Source organism: Filicampus tigris, chromosome 21, assembly GCF_054856515.1.
Source record: "Filicampus tigris isolate MCC_2025a chromosome 21, RoL_Ftig_1.0, whole genome shotgun sequence".
NCBI lineage: Eukaryota > Metazoa > Chordata > Actinopteri > Syngnathiformes > Syngnathidae > Filicampus > Filicampus tigris.
Genome location: NC_141237.1, coordinates 1,505,401 through 1,523,121, shown reverse-complemented (window position 1 = coordinate 1,523,121; position 17,721 = coordinate 1,505,401). Strand labels below are relative to the sequence as shown.

At 46.4% G+C, this 17,721-nt stretch overlaps 4 protein-coding genes across 7 annotated transcripts; 1 reads left to right on the top strand and 3 right to left on the bottom strand.

Annotated features, from left to right (window-relative positions):
• Window positions 1-5: 5 nt before the first annotated feature.
• On the top strand, window positions 6-17,086 carry LOC147127085 (vasoactive intestinal polypeptide receptor 2-like). 3 transcript variants are annotated; one of them, XM_086020617.1, is made up of 15 exons: window positions 6-151; window positions 411-702; window positions 1,824-1,923; window positions 2,024-2,131; window positions 2,622-2,719; window positions 3,584-3,681; window positions 4,103-4,247; window positions 4,361-4,511; window positions 5,081-5,141; window positions 5,537-5,606; window positions 5,762-5,853; window positions 6,300-6,438; window positions 6,634-6,675; window positions 6,754-6,947; window positions 15,978-17,086. In XM_086020617.1, the coding sequence occupies exons 2-14, from the start codon at window positions 664-666 to the stop codon at window positions 6,928-6,930; spliced, it is 1,320 nt and encodes a 439-aa protein (XP_085876743.1). In that variant the 5' UTR covers window positions 6-151; window positions 411-663; the 3' UTR covers window positions 6,931-6,947; window positions 15,978-17,086. The 3 variants fall into 3 exon arrangements, with proteins under 3 accessions (XP_085876743.1, XP_085876742.1, XP_085876740.1); XM_086020616.1 differs by lacking the exon at window positions 15,978-17,086 and adding an exon at window positions 11,903-13,281; XM_086020614.1 differs by lacking the exon at window positions 15,978-17,086 and having other exon boundaries at window positions 6,754-7,269.
• Window positions 7,286-8,645, bottom strand: LOC147127088 (uncharacterized). 2 transcript variants are annotated; one of them, XM_086020619.1, is made up of 4 exons: window positions 8,493-8,645; window positions 8,321-8,429; window positions 7,758-7,832; window positions 7,286-7,662 (listed from the first exon to the last, which is right to left on the bottom strand). In XM_086020619.1, the coding sequence occupies exons 1-4, from the start codon at window positions 8,572-8,574 to the stop codon at window positions 7,479-7,481; spliced, it is 450 nt and encodes a 149-aa protein (XP_085876745.1). In that variant the 5' UTR covers window positions 8,575-8,645; the 3' UTR covers window positions 7,286-7,478. The 2 variants fall into 2 exon arrangements, with proteins under 2 accessions (XP_085876745.1, XP_085876746.1); XM_086020620.1 differs by having other exon boundaries at window positions 8,321-8,426.
• LOC147127087 (uncharacterized) lies at window positions 10,705-11,840 on the bottom strand. Its single transcript, XM_086020621.1, has 4 exons — window positions 11,628-11,840; window positions 11,452-11,560; window positions 11,133-11,207; window positions 10,705-11,053 (listed from the first exon to the last, which is right to left on the bottom strand). Exons 1-4 carry the CDS (start codon window positions 11,707-11,709, stop codon window positions 10,927-10,929), a joined length of 393 nt encoding a protein of 130 aa, XP_085876747.1. The 5' UTR covers window positions 11,710-11,840; the 3' UTR covers window positions 10,705-10,926.
• Window positions 14,132-16,796, bottom strand: LOC147127086 (uncharacterized). Its single transcript, XM_086020622.1, has 4 exons — window positions 16,715-16,796; window positions 15,976-16,099; window positions 15,786-15,858; window positions 14,132-14,348 (listed from the first exon to the last, which is right to left on the bottom strand). Exons 1-4 carry the CDS (start codon window positions 16,779-16,781, stop codon window positions 14,301-14,303), a joined length of 312 nt encoding a protein of 103 aa, XP_085876748.1. The 5' UTR covers window positions 16,782-16,796; the 3' UTR covers window positions 14,132-14,300.
• Window positions 17,087-17,721: the final 635 nt, after the last annotated feature.

The window sequence follows — 17,721 nt, the reverse complement described above, 5'->3', positions numbered from 1 at the left end:
TGAAAGAAGACATTTTCACAATTGGAAACATTTTGCTTTTTTCCCCCCCAAAGTAATTAAGGGTCAAGGACTCGCGTGATTTCTTAACAGGATATTTCAATCCATTTTACTGCTGCTGATAAGTGAAAGAAAAATACAAGCATGAAATGTGGTACGTATCATCTTCAAATTGCACTTTAAAAAAAATGAAAACATTTTTGATTTATAAAGGAACAAATCTTGGATTGTGGGGCCATCATCTTGGAACTTTTTGGAAGCGAATATGGACTAAATTGTATTTTTGTTTAGCCATTTCAGAAGGATTCTTGCTATACTTGCCATGATATGTTCTACTATATGTCCTTCATTACTTTCATGACTTGCATGAATACAACGTGGCCAAGCTTTAAAGTTGCATTTTCGTCCACCAGAGGTCGCTGTGGCCCAGGAGGCGGGATTGCGCGCGACTAGCGATCGTGCGGCGAGCGCGCGCACGGCTCGCAGTGAGCTGCAGTTGAATCTGCTCTCACTCCTGTGCTCCTTTGCGCGGAATATGCATGGGGAACTTTTGGGCTTTGTGTTCCACCAAGTCAACTTTTAAAGAAGTTATCGTGAGTTCATGAAGAAGCGCGGAATCGGATGTGAAGAAGTCTGGAAGTTCGCAAGCAGCTGGATGAGAAGATCATGAGGATCATCCTGATGCTCGTCTTCCTCACGCATGAGGTTGGTTCATCATCTCATCTCATGTGACATGATCATTTTCTCAGCTGCTGTGTTATTAACTTCTTAGGCACTTGTAACTTTGTCATATCTTCCTTGACATCATATGCTGAGTTGTGACGTCATTTACTATCATCTCGTGCTCTACGACATCACATTGTCATCTCACCTGATGTCGTCGTCATTCTTTTTATGCACTTTAGCGTCATATTGTGATCTCATCTGATCTCAACTCGTCTTTTCATGAACATCTCATCTCATGACATCACCTTCTCATGCACTACATCGCCGTTGCATACACTATGACGTCACCTCATGCACCTTGACGTCGCACTCTCATGCACGGTGTGAAACTATGTGACAAAGTTGTGGAGCGACTTGTACGCCGGCCTGGTTAATGTTTCATCGTCGTTATCTTCTCCGTGTTATCACGTTGTAGCAAAAGCACACACAGGAGTCAACAAACTGTTCACATGCGCGAAAAATATGAAAATATGTCACTGATAACGACCGTGTTCTGTTATTTCACCCGAAGTTGTTTTTGTTCATGAGTGTGTATGTGTGTGTGTGCGTGTGTGGGTGTGTGCGCGTGTGTGGTAAACGCACTGAAACACTGGCAGCTCATAAATGCTTTAGAGTGCTAATGTAAACAGCCTCTCCCTGACGCCCCCCTAAAATGCACGCGCACACACACTGGAGACGCACACAATCACAATCAGTGAAGTTTTGACAGACGGACTCTATCACTTCAAGTGTTATTTATGCTTATTTTGCACATTGTGCGTGGATGTGAGTAAATTGTGGGAAAAGCACAGGAAGGTTTCAATGATGCCTGCCAGCTGTGTTTACCTGACCAGCGACACAAGTTTCTTTTAGAGGGAAACATTAAAGAAGACAAACCAACAACATTATGCTTTTGTTGTCATTGTTGACGTTTTTAAAGTTGAAACAGTTACGCTGTGTCTGTCACATTTTTGCGACGTGCTTTTGTCTCCAAGGATGAAGAATTTTAGACACATTGCCAAATTTGATCACAGTGGTGCACTTTCTCCACAACGCTGCGACAGGGGCAGTTATCAAAGTGAACTTTTGACTTATTCCCAAATATTGTTATCTGTCGGCAGGTGGCGGGCAGATTTCCTCTTTGCCACTTCAGCTGGGAGATGAAGAGAGCGAGCCAAGAGTGCCACGCTGGCCTGCAGCAGTTCACAGCGCCCCCCACAGGTGCACTGCGCACTCACACCTTCACCATTTGTTCGCCGCTCTTGGTTTCCAGCTGACTAGAATAAATGCTCAAATTTTCGTGATTTTGTGGCTGTTTCAGGATGTGTCGGCGAGTGGGACAACGCTTCGTGCTGGCGCAGCGCGGCGGTGGGCGAGGTGCTCACCCAACCCTGCCCTGCGCCCCTCCTGCACCTGTTTGGGAAAAAGGGTGAGGCGTTAGCACGCTTTGCTAATTTAACAAACTTCTTTAGGCAACGTGAGGCTCCAAGGATATCGCTTAGTAGATATTTGCTAATTGTTAGCTTCTGTATGCTAACTTTTGGCGGGCAATTAGTTGCTAACTCTCAGCTTCAGTACACTAACTGTTGGGCGTGATTTGCTAAGTGTTAGCCCATGTCTGCTAACTGTTGTCAGATATTTGCTAATTGTTAGCTTCCGTGTGCTCATTTTTGGCTGGCGATTAGTTGCTAACTCTCAGCTTCAATACTGACTGTTGGGAGTGATTTTCTCATTCTTAGCCAATGTATGCTAACTGTTAGCAGATATTTGCTCAGTGTGAGCTTCTGTCCACCAGCTCTTGACACAGCTGCTGTTAGCGTCGGTTCCCTTAACTGTTGGCAGCTATTCTTCCGTACGTAATACTGCCTGTTAATGGTGCAGAAGATTGTCTTGTTTCATTGTCTTGTGCTGCGTCGCAGGCAACCTGAGCAGGAGGTGCACCCAGCACGGTTGGTCGGACGTTTACCCCGTCATCGCCGTCGCTTGCTCGTCCAACGACACCGACCAACCCAACGAGGTGAGCCCAGTGAGTCCGGCACATTTTGTTGGGCTCACTCCAAAATGGCCACATGGAAAGTGCCGACTTCCTGTCAGGGCTCGTCGTCAGCCTGTGTTTACGTGAGGAGGAAGAAGACATGAAAGACGACTTTGTGTTGTCATCACTGATAAACAATGTGCCACTTTAGATCCCCCCCCACCACCCCCAAAAAAACAGACTTCAACATCCAATAGGAGTGAAAGATGAACACACGCACACGCACACCCTCGCACGCCTGGCATGAGATCTTGTCCAGAGCTGTCAGGTGTGTGTGTGACTTCATCTCGGGGAAGCTTCTATTTGTTTCCTGTTGGACGTTCCAGGCTTTTCCGTCTGGAGAACGTTTTGTGGAGATCAGACACACACGCGCACACACACACAGCGCATTTGGACAGATGGACATGCACGCATGCATGCATGGATGTACACAAAGACACGCACAGACACTAGGAATTGACACACACACACACACTTGACAGACATACACACATGCAAGGATGGACGTGTGTGTGCGCTTAGGCCAGAACCGAACCCGTCAAAAAGACAAAATGTCTCCAAAAATGGACATCTTAAAGCCTAAGAGGCTCATAAAAGCACAGCAGCTGCACACGAAGGCACACTTTAGTGAGGGACTTGTGTATGCGTGCGTACGTGTGTTTGTGTGTGCGCGTTGCGCAAGCTGGGTCGGAATTCCTCCTATTGCGCGTCTGCTTTCAGAAGAATCTCTTAAGTCCCACACAATCCTTTCAGGCTCAAAGTTTGCAGGCAATACTTGAACATTTGCAACTAAGAAGTCCTGACCTTACATGATGAGTGTGCGTGTGCGTGTGTCTGTGTGTTCAGCTGGTGTTCTACAAAGTGGTGATGGTTCTGTCCACGCTGGGCCACAGCTTATCTCTCATCAGTCTGCTCAGTAGCACCGTCATCATCGCTGTCTTCAGGTACACACGCACGACATCGCATCTGCTCAATTGATGATCATTAAGGTCTCTTCGCAAACAGTTCGAGTTGCTTGTAGTCGCCGTGGTTAGCATCCCACGGCAGTAGCGCAGGTCCATATCGCCCAAATGCCACCATAATCGACGTGGTCGCTGCGTCCTTTTAAAGGGGACGAGAGAGGCCACTTTGATTGGCGACGAGCGGAGTCGGCGGTGTTCACACCCACAACGGCGTGAACCGTCCTTTTTAAAAATTGGTAGGAGGGGGTAGGCGGTCGGAGTCTGGGAAGTCCTGCAGAAGTCCGATAGGTTTGAGTAGGTTGTGTTTGCGTGCGTGAATCCGGCCGGCCGTCCTGGCCAGCCGTCGCTGTTTCCATTCGCTTGTGCGCACGTAAACACGTTTGTGTGTGCGGCCGTGCGGCAGGAGGCTGCACTGCATGAGGAACTACATCCACATCAACCTGTTTGCGTCCTTCATGCTGAGGGGCGTGGCCGTGCTCACCAAAGATCTTCTGCTCTTCTCCGGCGAGGAGGAGGAGACGCTCGACTGCAGCGTTCAGCCCTCGCTGGTGACGTCATCAACACGCGGCGCTCAGTCATCAAAACGCATCCTTCACGTTTGTCCCGTCCCAGCACTTGAGCCCGCGTCGTGTAACCAAAGGCCGTGCGCGTGTGGCTGCAGGTGGGCTGCAAGAGCAGCCTGGTGTTCCTGAACTACTCCATCATGGCCAACTTCTTCTGGCTGCTGGTGGAGGCGCTCTACCTTCACACGCTGCTGCTGGTGGTGCACGCCCGCTGCGCGCGACTCCCCGTCTACTTGCTGATCGGCTGGGGTAGGACGCGCGCACCAATCGGACGCCTGGCGCCGCAATTTGCCGCCGAGGCACCAAGCGCTGACGTGCAAACCTCCTTTGAAAGCCTAACTATGTCTTGCCTGTCTTGAAACTCTGCTTTCAAACCTTAACTTGAAACCCTAATCCTGACTTGGAACTTTGAAACCCTAACCCTCCTTTGAAACCTTAACACTGGCTTAAAACCTCCATTTGAAACCAAACTAGTTCAAGCCCTACTTTGAAATCCTAAGCATGACTCGAGACCCTATTTTTTGGGATCCTACCTCTGGTTTGAAAGCCTAGTTTCGAGCCCTGATCCTTATCTAAGGTCCTAACCCTGTTTTGAAACATCCTGTCTTGAAACCCTACTGCGAGACAGCGCTGACATTTTGCCAAAACACGTCACCGTGAACAAAACGAGTCATCGGTCTCGGTGCCCGAGTGTTTGCACTCAGCCGCGCGGGTTCCAAACATCGTCTGGCCGACGCCATCCATCATGTGCGAGTGTGCGCGCACGCGGCATCTGGCCGAGCTTCAGTGTAAACACTCGGTGTCGTTGTGCCCTTCAGGAATCCCGTGCGTGTTCACTGTGGCATGGATCTTATGTCGCCTCCACCTGGACGACACCTGGTGAGTCCTTTCGTAACTTTCACAACTTCCTTCAAACGTGACAAGTTGCCAAAGAGCGTCATATGCCACCAAAGTTCATGATGTTCAGTATTATTATCATTTTGTCGCCATGCTACATCTTGCACATTTCCCACCGCATACTTTTTCCAACTTGCCCAACTTTAGCCCACATTTCACATTTGATCATTTTCTGCTTCCGATCCATCAATGCCTTTCAATTATGGCGCGGCCGGAGACGGGATGTGGTGGCGCCTCGATGGCTTGCGAAGCCTGCCCACTACATCTGGGCTGGAATGCACATTTTCCAATTAAAAAATGACTCTGCCATACTCTGTTTTTGTTTGAGCCGCTTACTTTACGCCATAAAAGCCCGCCTTTCTGGCGGCTGGTTTCAGGTGCTGGGAAAGGAACGACAACCCCATCCCCAGCAGGGTGCTGGACTGGCCCATCTTGGCGTGTGTCGTCGTACGTACACTCAACAACGAGCAGGGCTGGCTGTTTGTCTGCATGTGGCTGGCAACCAGTCCAGGGTGTACGCCCGCCTCTCACCATAAAGTCAGCTCTAGCTCGCCCAACCGCCCGCCCGCCCGTTCAAATCTTTGTGTGTGTGTGTGCGTCAGGTGAACTTCATCCTGTTCATCAGCATCATTCGCATCCTGGTGCAGAAGCTGCGCTGCACCGACGTGGGCGGCAACGAGCAGTCGCAGTATAAGTACGGATGTCGTCCCTTGTTTTTCTTTTGCCCGTGTTGACAACGTCATGATGTTTGCAACTATTTACGCCGTCCGTTTGAAAAAATGTCGCCTACAAAATGGGCTCGACACAAATGTTTTGCCCCAAACCTTTGCTGGCGCCATGTTACGGCATCTACTCGGACATTTCCAGCACATGCGTAGTCAACACACCCTCGTGACTGCTATACAGTTTATGAGCACCCTCTATTGGAGGGAAGTTGATACTGCAGCCAAGCGATCGAAAATGTCAGATTTTCCCCGCCACTGGTCGCCATGGCAATTATATGGTTGACAGTTTTTACCTGGCAAACGGCAAAAGGTTTTTGTCATGATTTACATGGAAGTACCGTGGCAACTTCCTGCCTCCGAGCACTCTGAAAAAGTTGATTGTCCTATTGATTTTTCTTGTGCTTGTGTGTACAAGGCGTTTGGCCAAATCCACCCTCCTGCTCATCCCTTTGTTTGGGATCAACTACGTGGTCTTCGCCCACCTGATGGAGCCCACCGATAAAACCATGCGGCGCGTCAAGATCTTCTTTGAGCTGGGGCTCGGATCCTTCCAGGTCTCAGCACACTGCTTGAAAAAAAACATTTTAAAAAAATGCTTTTGTTGATACTCACTCAACGCTACACAAGTGTGTACAATAAACACGTTATCCAGATAGACATGCGCCGTCTTGTAATCGGATCGGTGATGGGTTCATTTAGACCCGCTGATCGATGATCGGCCCCCAAAATCGTGACCGTTTGTGTTTCAGGGTCTTATCGTGGCCGTGCTGTACTGCTTCCTCAACTGTGAGGTGAGATTCCTGTCCGTCCGCCGCTAGCCCCTCTTCATCCTTCTAAATATTTTTCTGCGCATTTTTTTCCCCCCGCAGGTCCAGGGCGAGCTGCGGAGGATGCGTCGGAGCGTGTTCCTCAAGGGTTACGCGGGCGCTCGGGAGTGCAGTCTGCGCGCCGCCTCGCTGGCCCCCAACGGCGCCGAACACTCGGCCCCGTTCCCCAGGAACTCGCGCGCGGCTTCCATCTTGCAGACGGAGACCTTCCTGCTGTGACCGTCATCACCCTCAAGGTTCCTCTAAAAAGAACTCTACTCATTTTTTTTTCAATCTACAAATGTTATCATCACACGCGCGTGTCACACGGTGCAAATATTTAGAGAGTTATTATGACGCAATTTTTTTTATACCTGGATCATTTATATCCACCACTTGCGCCAAATATTATAATGTGACTAAATGCAACACGCACTCCATTTATTGTGGATGTCTTCTGCCTTATGGCCTTAAAATGAAATCTTAAACCTATGTTGTCGATAAAAATGCAATTTCTCATTTTAATAGATTTTGAAGTCAACGATGAAAATGTGATTAAAAACAACAGATAATGCTTAAGTTAAATTCTTTTTTTTTAATGTTAACGACCACTAACAGTGCTCTGATCAGCCTATTGTAGCATCATAAATAAATACACTTCATTTCATGACACAAGATAAGTTACAGAATAATACGTTGCCAATAAATAATACGTTAAATAACCAATAAATAATTGTAAGAGCCTAAAGTGATTCAATCTTCATCTTCCAAACAAAGTGCTCGTCGTCTTAGTGAAGTGCGGGACGGAGGCGAGGGGAGAGGGAGGAGGATGAAAGGGGCGACGAGGAGGATGATGAAGGCGCAGGTGATGAAGGGGCGGAGGCGGTCGAGGTGAGGATGGCGAGCAGCGAGCTTTTGGACGGCGGGCTGGTGGTCAAAGCCTCCGTGGCGGCGGCGGCGGCGGCGGCTTTCCTGTGGGGACACAATAAAGTGAGAGGGAGATGAGGAGGATGATGATGATGATGTTGAGCGGGGATGAAGGTGATGGGGATGAAGGTGAAAGTCACCTGATGGCGGCGGCCTTCTGGCGGGCCCACGGGGCGTTGATTGCGGCGCAGTAATAGTTATCCTTGGTGTAGAAGCTGCACGGTGACAACAGAGCGCGTCGTTAGCTTAGTTGAAGTGGCAGCGGTCACAGGGGGCGCTGTTGCGCATCTTTTCCTGAAGGCTCCCGCGTTCAGCTGTACCGCGCTTGCTAATGTGTTGGCTAATGTGCCACCTGAGTTTCAATTTCAATCTCAAAGCATCAAAAATGTGTTTCATTCAAATTCAAACTCAGATGGCGGGAAAATAGCACAAGATACATGTGCGCCATCTCAGCTTGAATTTATCCAGTTGATTAAGAAAAAAAAAAAAATCACAACACTTTTTTGGGGGGAGTAAAAAAGATGAAAGTCAAACTCGTTGCCAGTAGCCTCGAGATGGTGTCAAAGCACTACTTCCCTCTAAATGAAAGTCACTTCACCATCCTTCGTAAAAGTCAAGATGGCACGCCGCCAAAACGTGCGCGTTGGTGCAAGCCAGTCGAGCAGCTTTTATGAAAGAAGTGCGGAGCTGAAGCGATACTCACATGATGGCGGGCAGGCACGGTTTTTGGGGAATCTGCACTCGGAATGCAAAGACGTCCTCGGTGATCTCCTTGTAGCTCACCTTGGTGCAGCATTCGGTGGGCTTCCCTGCTGGACCAAAGCACAGCAAGACTTGAGCGTCGTCCTCTGAGTCGGATCAAAAGATCAACTTACCTTGTCCGTATCCGCACCGGACCAAGGCCACCAGAACGGCGGCCAGCAAAAAAGTCTTGTGCGGGCATCCGGAGTTGAGCATTTTAGCACCAGCGGGAGGACGAATGGCGGAATAAAAAGTGCAAAGCTCTCTTGGCTTGTCTCTCGCTTGAGTGCTGGAGAAGCGTGTGAAGCGACAACTCTGGGACGGCCGCATTTAAGGCGTCCAAAAGCAGAAGTCAAGTCTTCTGATTTGCTCAGTCAGCCTTCCTCTCTGGTTTCTCTTTCTCAGGCTCCTTTTTTTCTGAATGACTGATGCGCTTGTTTACTGGGAATTGCTAGAAATGACCAATGTGGGATCTTTCATTTTCTGACTCCCTTTCTTTTCTTAGCTTCTTTTAGCGACATGTTGACGAAGAAATGAAGGAACAAAAAAAAAAGCACTAAAATATACAAATTCAATTTCAAATGAATAGTTTATACAGGCATTTAAGAATGCCTTTGACTTAATGAAATACAAATAATGAAACCATATTTGTATTGTGGAATATGATGTAACATGAATACAGATTTTATTTTTTTAACCTCATCAATGAATGACCCGGCCCATCTACATCTGTTTTAAAAAACCCCATAGTCCTTCAACACATAAGTTGCTACTTTCTACTATTTATTTTAATGTCGTGGATTCAGAATTGAAAATTTCCATTGTCACCACAAAGCAGACACATAAAAGTACAATTCATTTTTTTTTTTTAGAGCATTCAAACTCTGACTAAAAGCGCATATTTTTCGTTAGAATAATGTGACAATCGGAGTCACATTTGGTGATAATTTTGGAAAAAATGTCTCAAGCTACACTTCTCAGTTGACACATCCAGTCGAAAAGCTGCATTGTGCAATCAAGATGATAACACATCGTGACTGTGCGTCACTACCGGATATTTGTCTGACTTTTTTTTTTTTTTTCTACCTTGTCATGGATTTCTTCATGACATGTCGCCGCATGAGTGGCACGGAAACAATGTCAAGTCCCCCAAGTCACTGCTCTCTCATAGAGGTGCGGGTGTCGTCCTCCTCTGTCTTTTGCACTTCCACTTCTGATCTGCTTTTGACACCTCATCCCCTCCTTGCTACACTCATGAACTTGGCTCGTGCTCATAATTGTTGGAATGAGGCCCGCATACTTATTTACGGGTGTTGGACACGGCTGTGCATGTCCTTCTTGAGCGGCTTAAAAGAGCACAATCAGTACGACGCCATCAAGGTAGAGCGACGTAACGTCTATAGCGAGCCCCTCTCGGCCACAGGGTCCATCCTTGCGCCGGCTTCTCGGACCGCCGGCTACAGATGGCAAAGAAGCCGGAAACGTAGAGACCGGCGTCAGGTTCCAATGAGCATGGTGGCCCCCGTCATCGCGTATGCAGCGCCCCACCAATCAGGCCCGTATGGAGGCGTGGCCATACGGAAAAAGGCACATGGCAGCCCGCCTGGGGTTTGCCGAAAGGCACTTGAAGGACTCTCAGACCATGAGAAAGAAAATTCTCGGGTCTGACGAGACAAAGATCGAACGTCTTTGTTTGCCTTGTGGTGGGGGGCGCAGGTCCCGACCGACTCTTGTTTGTGCCGACGCGCCAAACGGCAACTCAGAGTACCGCCTCTTTGGAGTCCTTGATCGGGGGTGTTAATGAGCCACTGGGGAACCCCCCCCCCTCCCTCCCCCGGTCTGCTAGGGAACTTCAATTTCAATGACAGTGACACATGGTAGGCTGTGATTGGGAGGAATGGAAGGAACCTCCCAATTCAGAACCCGAACGGTGTTCCATAAGGAATAAGAATGTCAGACGGAATCAAACATAATGATGCGAATGTTGAGAAATGATCTCCTTTTATAAAGTGTCATCACTTTGACGACATACCTCTACGTACTGTAGTATTCGCGTCTTGGATGTGTTGCTTGGTTAGTGACGTATGGAGTGGGAGCAGCTCAGTTTGTGTGTGAGTGAGTGGCGATTGACAACAGCTCCTTGCGAGTGTTCTCATTGCGGATTTGTGGCTTTGAATGTTGCCGTTCGAGCAACAGTGGGCGTGCATTAGCGACCGTGGAAGAATTCACACCCGCAACCTCCAAACTGCGAGGCGAATGTTCAACAGCTGCTTTAGTCCCTGATTGAAATGTGAATAAAAACAACAGACAAGTTTGCTCCAAGTTCAATTTTCCTTTGTTTTTTATTTGTCACCACGGGTAGCTAACACGCCTATCACAACAATGGCAATAAATAAAAATGGTCATTTTAATAACACAAAATAAGTTAGAGAGTGAGATTTTGCCGATAAATAATAAACACTCAATTCAATTATTAGACCAATAAATAATTGCAAGACACTAAAGTGATTCAGTCTTCATCCTCCAAAAAAAGTGCTCGTCTGCTTAGTGAGGTGAGAGAGAGGACGATTAAGATGAGGGGGATGATGATGATGATGCCGGCGAGGATGAAGAGGCGGTGGGGGTGAGGATGGCGAGCAGCGAGCGTTTGGACGGCGGGCTGCTGGTCAAAGAATGCGCGGCGCCGGCGGCCTTCCTGTGAGGACACAAAGTGAGAGGAGGATGATGAGGATGAGGAAGAGGATGGGGATGATGAGAATGAAGGTGAAAGTCACCTGATGGCGGCGGCCTTCTGGCGGACCCACGGGGCGCGCGCTGCGGCGCAGTAGAAGCTGTCTTTGCTGTAGAAACTGCAGGACGACAACAGTTAGCGCCGTTAGCATCGGGAGCTAGCGTCGATCCAATCGGCGGCCGTGATTGGCCATAGGGGGCGCTGCTGCGCATCGCTTCATGAGTTTTGTGTGGAGGTTTATCTGTGCCTTCTGAGTTTCAATTTGAATTTGTCACTGACTTTTGGACGCAGATTTTTTTTTTGGGGGGGGGGGGGGGCATTGAATTCGGAACGTTCGGGGTGGCGGCTGACGTGATACTCACATGACGGCGGGCAGGCACGGAGCTCGAGCCGTTCGGTCCACTCGGTAGGCAAAGATTTCCTCCGTGATCTCCTGCGTGCTCACCTTGGTACAGCATTCGGTGGGCTTCCCTATTGGACAAAAAGACAACACGTCTTAAATGTCGTCCTTTGACGCAAAGGGAAAAGATCGACTTGCCTTGTCCGTGTCCGCACCGGACCAAGGCCACCAGAACGGCGGCCAGCAAAAAAGTCTTGTGCGGGCTTCCGGAGTTGAGCATTTTAACACCAGCAAGAATTTGTATGACAAGAAGAATGGAAAGAAGAAGACCGGAAGCTCTCTTGGTTTGTCTCTCGCCTGAGTGCTGGCGAAGTGTGTGAAGCGACAAGACTCGGGAAATTTAAGGCGTAAAAAGCAGAAGTCAAGTCGCGTCGGGGTTTAGTCATTCCATTTCCTCGATTTTCTCTTTCCAGACTCTCTTCTTCTGAATGATTGACACCCCCGTTTGCCGGGAATCACTCGAGTGAGCCACGTCGGAGAAGCCGGAAGCGGCCTCTGTGAACTCCGCGGTGCTGCTTTAGCTCGTTTTTGTTTTTTTTCAGCTTCTTGCATCAACACGCTGATGATGAAATGAATGGACACGATTGAAAACCTCGAATGTCCGAAAATGTGTTACAAAATGGTAGCACCAGGCCTCCCCTTACTGTATATAAAAATATAAAAGTAAAAAAAAGAACAGCAGTTTTATACAAGAAAATACTGAAAAAAAAAAAACAATACCAAATTAAAAACAAAAAAAAAGGACTGTATTTGAGTTCAGCAGTGTCGCGCGCCCTCTTTGCGGCACGGCTTTCCGTCGTGCATCTGGAAAAGTCGCTGAGCGCTTTGGGGGGAATTTTCTCGGCTTCCTCAAGAAGTCCAGTCCAGTCCAGTCCAGTCCAGTCCAGTCCGTCTTGAGCCTTCCTGCTGCCGTGTGAGATGATGTGCGACAGCCTTGCTTTCTACTTGCGTATAGTAGCATAATTGAGTTTGGGGATTTGCTCTCCAAATGAAACGGCCGCTTATTTATATTGAAAACCCGGATTTGTTGTATTTTCGTTGGAAGTTTGTGAAAATTGGAGCTGCGTTTTGTTGCTTGTTGTTGGAATTGATGTCAAAAATGTCCCAAAAGTTCATTGTCAGTTGACACATCAAGTCAAAAAGGTGTATTGTGAAAGGAGCTGATAACATACATCAGGCGTGTGTGTGTGTCACTGACGGATCATTGTGTGACTACCTTTTTTTTTTTTGTTTGTTTTTAACCTTCTCATCATTTTCCTCATGACATGTCACAACATGAGTGGCATGGAGACAATGTCAAGTTGCTGCTCCCTCACGCACCGAGTCCTCAGCGACTGAGGCGTCGTCGTGGTGTTTTATTTCGGTCTGGTGCCTGTAGCACAGGAAAGTGTCATAAAATAGCGTCTCTGTACTTTGCTATTTACAGTACGCACACAGGGACACACCAACAATAAGTAAAGCATGTTTTGAACAAATCAATTTCAAATTTCAACTTTTCATTCAATTGATAGGGTAATTGTCAGTCATCCTAAATGTACTGTTACCAAATCAATAAAAAAATAACAAGTCGCTTCTTAATTTCTGAAAACATTCAAAAGGGGACTGAGGCAACTATGCTGTTAGCTTCATGCATTTCTTCCCCTGAAAATTACACAACTTTATCCTTGTAACATTGAGTTTCATCTAAAAATGTATTCGCGAAAATATAACCTCCTTTTTTTTTCCTAAAAATGTACAAGTACATTCTTGTAACATTACATTTGTCCAAGCAATAAACAACTTTTTTCTTATATGCTTCCGACTAGTCTACTTTTAATTTTTCAGTGTCATTTCCTTTTTTCTTGGCTGTAGCGCTTCGTCACTAAAGATCCAATATGAGCGATTATATACATATATATAGATAGATAGATAGATATACATTTGCAGCTATTAGATTTTAATCACGTCACATTCAACCCCCCCAGCAATTTTGTGTTATCCTTATGAACTTTTTGAAAACAAAGACAATTGTTCATTTATGTAATGGACATACAGTAAATGTGGCAGCACAGTCAATATGCCATCAAGTACAGTACAGACCCACAGGATTTTTTTTTTTTTTCAAATATGTCAAGTGTCAACCAAGTGCTGAGTGAAGGACGTTTACGATGGAAAGTGTTGTCATCGTTCGTGATTTCTAAACGTGTCCGTGATTCCTTCCTGCATGCGTGTGTTCTCCAGCCTTCACGCAAACAGGAAGTATGTGTGCTTCTCGGTGTCACAAAATGTGTGTGTGTGCGCGTGTGGTCGGCTGAGTCACACTAGGCCAGGATGAGATAACAGCAATCCCCATGTGTCATTCAGTAAATAATGTGTCAAATGTTTGTATATTGTTCAGTCATACGCCGCAAATGTCCGCCATTATATCTCAGGGCTTTTATTATTTCATTATTTTAATTTTTCTTGAATCACGAAAATGTACAGCTCGCCCTTGGGAACGCACCATAAAACAAAGTTACTCGAAGACAGTGGCAGACAGCGCACTGAATTGCCTGCAGTTTCACGTCCTCGCTCGTCTTTGGCGACACCCAGTGGACAAGATTGGCACTACAACCAGGAACAGCAAGCAAAATCGTGGATCATTTCAGTTGCTTATTTATTTGACTCCAAGTAAACATGCAGTCAAAGCAAAGGGTCAAAGATCCAGTCGGCATTCTGGGGTTAACTTTAAAAAAAGCAACAAACATAGAAAAATAATTTTTGTGGCTAAATGACTCTTCATGTAGAAAAACAATAAATAGAAATGGGTACAAGATTTCTGGTGGGACGGGTTCAGTTGGTGGACCACATGGACATATCCGGAGGACACTTCAACTTGTTCTAAATGGAAGACAAGCAAAAGTTGTGACCAATTAGCACGGGTGCACATTTGATGAGCCGCGCGCGCATGGGTGGTGACACTCAACACGTTTAGTCATGATACCGTGAATTCCTGGGATAGACTGTTCATCATTCGCAACTCCTCTATAGCGCAGGGTTGGGTTTTTTTTTTGTGTGGGTTGTTTTTTATTTTTTTTAGTATACCATATGTTAGCATTACGCTATTACATGAAATATGGTTTGGTTAACGTTTGTGTTCAAATACACGACGTTTAATTGTCTTTTGTTGACACTAACCGGGAGTGACAAACAGCTTGAAGCAAGCACGCTTAACCACCTCACAACAATATCATATATATATTTTAAATGGTAATGCATTATTGATACTTCAAAGTGTGTTTTAAGCGGGGATTCACTGTACCGTGTTAACACACAAGAATGTACCAATTACAATTACACAAAAAAAAAAGACCCATTTTGAGAGTGCTCTGCGAGGATTGAGTGGGGAAGTGTTGATGCAAGATTCTCCTCTTCCTCCTTCATTTCCTTCTATCGCGCTGTGGGAACGTTGTTCTTCTTTTGTGCTGTTAACATTCCGACTGTCAGTGCAACCCTTAAAAAGTCCCAAACACTTTGAGCAGCCCGTCTTCCTCCTCCTGCGACCATACAAACTCTGCTTGAATTTTTTACACGTGGGAAAGGAGCAGCGTGTAGTTGCTCGAGGACTGGTCCCACTTTAGATAAAGCGACCTTGGCTTTTATATGATGGGAGGATCACCTTAATTCAGTTCGGATTCCACTGAATGAAACTTGAATGAAAACAAGATGGAGGTGTTGTTATTTGGTCCTGTTAGCTCCTTTCCTGTTCCATTTGTGGATTTGGGCTCTCTAGATCCCGATGAAAGGTCCGTGCTGGTCACTAATTTCGAGGTGAAAACAGACGGTAACCCTTAGCCCAAAAAAGATTTTTCATTCCAAGAAAGAGCACTAGTGCGTCTGACATTAACGCGGAGCAATGAGTCAGTGATCAGGAGAGCCTGAAATAGTTGATCGGAGCGGAGGGGTGAAAACCACTGGGAGAGTGCGAAGGTGACTCATGGTGCCGAACTGTGGGAGAATCACCAAGTTAGCGCAATTATTTTCTTCACCGTGTCTGTGTATTTTCATTTTATTCCTCATGCCTACTGCTACGCAGCAGCTGTTGTTACGTGTTTTATGAGTGGAACCCTGAAAATGTACCTTTCACATATTTCGTTTAAATAAAGTGATACAAATTTGTGAGGCTTAATCTCTGGTCAACATATTGGGACATTACTTCTGGCATCCCGCAGGAGTCGATCTTAGGGCCCAGTCTGTTGTGCTCGATATTATGATCTTGGCTGGCAGACAAACGTTCAAGACTTGTTGAATGTTCTTGTGGTGTTGAAACACGCTCACCTTATCCATCTTGTCTTTGAGCCACTTGGCCGCAGGACTGACGCACCACTGTTTGCCACTCTTGGTTACGATGCTAGGAAAGAGTTCAATTCATGAGCGATTTTGCCCCACGCAGCGCCAGTGACGATCCTGATCAAAAGACGCCTCCTGCGATGTTGTGCTTGTGTTTTTTTTTGTGTGTGTCGCTCACAGGAAGGCGTGCTGCTTGCAGTCCTCTCGTGGTTTTTGCTCAAAGCACCGCTTGATCCTCAGAAGCCTCCCGGAGCCGACGCTGCGGCAGCAAGACAGGCGCACATCCGGGACGTTGGAATCCACTGCGGCGAAACGACAAATACATCTGCAGCGGTGGCCCGTGTATTTGGTACCTTAGCCCTCAAAAACACAATTTAACAGCACATAACTGTGCCACATACATCATTGGAAGCAGTCCACCATCAATTTAATTAGTAGCATGTTTAATTATTATTAGTCATTTAAAAAAAAAGCATCATAATTTACCAGAGATGCTGATTATTAAAGGTCATGTGCGCAGATCGCGAAAGACGTGTTTTGCAAGTTGAACTTGGCTGTAATGTTTTGCTCGGACCAACCAATCAGATGACAGAAAAACGCTGATGTCATCAAAGGCCAGCGCTCTGGCTCTGTGAGGACAAATTTGAAATCTGACTGGGTAAAGAACAAGTCCCATTGCTATGGTTTCAGTTCCATGGGCCAGGACTTCGAGTTCTGAAGGACCTGGGCAGATTACATTGACATGGCAACACAGGCTGAACTACGATTGGACAAAAAGTCCGAACAAAACGCTACGAAACGAAGAATGTTGGGAGTAAATATTCCAGTTTTATGAAAGAAAATTTCGATTTGAATATTGTCTGGACCAGCAGCGAAGGCTTTAACCTCTACTGCAAGTGTGTGCGCGACAGATTTACCTTGTATCAGCACAAGTCCCAGGGTAAGGAGCAAAATCCAACATCTGGCCTCGAGGGTGCTCCACATCCTTAAACGCTCCACGCCGCCAAAATGGACTCTGCTGGTGATGTGACTGACCCGTGTTGTCCTTATGTACTGCCATGACGCGCGACAAAATAGGAAGCATGTGGACCATGCACATGTGTGTGAAGTGGAAAATATCATGAGGCAGTCGTAGCTGCCACACTTTGGCATCACTGTGCCCATATATGCTCAAAGGTTTATTTTAGTGCAAAGCCTGAGTCAGGGGGAACCACGGGCCTGCTAAGAATAAACCTCATAGGGAGCAAGCAACTACTTTACAAAGTAGAATGATCGTAAAGACACGGTGGCGCGAGAAACTGCTAAACCCCCCCCCAAAAAAGAGGAATTGGTCACAGCCAAGGAAGGAAGCTAAGTGCGAAATATTAAAAGTTGCATGACAATCATCCATCAATTTTCTATTGTGCTTATTATCCTCATTAAGGTTGCAGGTGAGCCAGGATTTGAACCCACGACCCAGCACAGTGAGGCGGACATGCTAACTGCTTTCCATTTGCTTCAAATTTGTATATTGGTATCATTTGAGAAACTGGGAGCTAAACCACACTTATGAAAAAAAAAAAAAAAAAGTATCAGCCATAAAGAATACGATTTTATTGGGAGTCGTAAAACTGTAAAATGGCAAAAATGTTACCTGGTTCAAGTTGCTCACATATGGATATTCTTGCAAAAAGTGAACATTAACTTGCAAATATCCCTGCTTTGTCGTTATCTGATTTTTATTATTACAGTTTACAGACTTCAATGCAATTTTGTACTATACAAACAACAAAGGCAGCTATTCCAGCCCTATGAGGCAATAACGGGAGTTAAAATGCCACACCAAGATACAGTAAAGAGGAAAAAAGGGTTTGGCAGACTTGATTAATTTCCATGATAACCATTGTAGGAATCTAAAATAATAACCTACTATAAAGCATTTTGT

Coding starts and splice junctions, on each gene's coding strand:
- LOC147127088 (XM_086020619.1), bottom strand. CDS start 8,574: ATGCTCAACTCCGGATGCCCGCACAAGACTTTTTTGCTGGCCGCCGTT. Junction 7,833..8,320: donor CCGTGCCTGCCCGCCATCAT/GTGAGTATCGCT, acceptor GTCACCGTGCAG/CTTCTACACCAAGGATAACT. Junction 7,663..7,757: donor CAGAAGGCCGCCGCCATCAG/GTGACTTTCACC, acceptor GTGTCCCCACAG/GAAAGCCGCCGCCGCCGCCG.
- LOC147127085 (XM_086020617.1), top strand. CDS start 664: ATGAGGATCATCCTGATGCTCGTCTTCCTCACGCATGAG. Junction 2,720..3,583: donor ACACCGACCAACCCAACGAG/GTGAGCCCAGTG, acceptor CTGTGTGTTCAG/CTGGTGTTCTACAAAGTGGT. Junction 5,607..5,761: donor CCATCTTGGCGTGTGTCGTC/GTACGTACACTC, acceptor TGTGTGCGTCAG/GTGAACTTCATCCTGTTCAT.
- LOC147127087 (XM_086020621.1), bottom strand. CDS start 11,709: ATGCTCAACTCCGGAAGCCCGCACAAGACTTTTTTGCTGGCCGCCGTT. Junction 11,561..11,627: donor CCGGTGCGGACACGGACAAG/GCAAGTCGATCT, acceptor TTTGTCCAATAG/GGAAGCCCACCGAATGCTGT. Junction 11,054..11,132: donor CAGAAGGCCGCCGCCATCAG/GTGACTTTCACC, acceptor GTGTCCTCACAG/GAAGGCCGCCGGCGCCGCGC.
- LOC147127086 (XM_086020622.1), bottom strand. CDS start 16,781: ATGTGGAGCACCCTCGAGGCCAGATGTTGGATTTTGCTCCTTACCCTG. Junction 16,100..16,714: donor GGGACTTGTGCTGATACAAG/GTAAATCTGTCG, acceptor GTTTCGCCGCAG/TGGATTCCAACGTCCCGGAT. Junction 15,859..15,975: donor TGCAAGCAGCACGCCTTCCT/GTGAGCGACACA, acceptor ACTCTTTCCTAG/CATCGTAACCAAGAGTGGCA.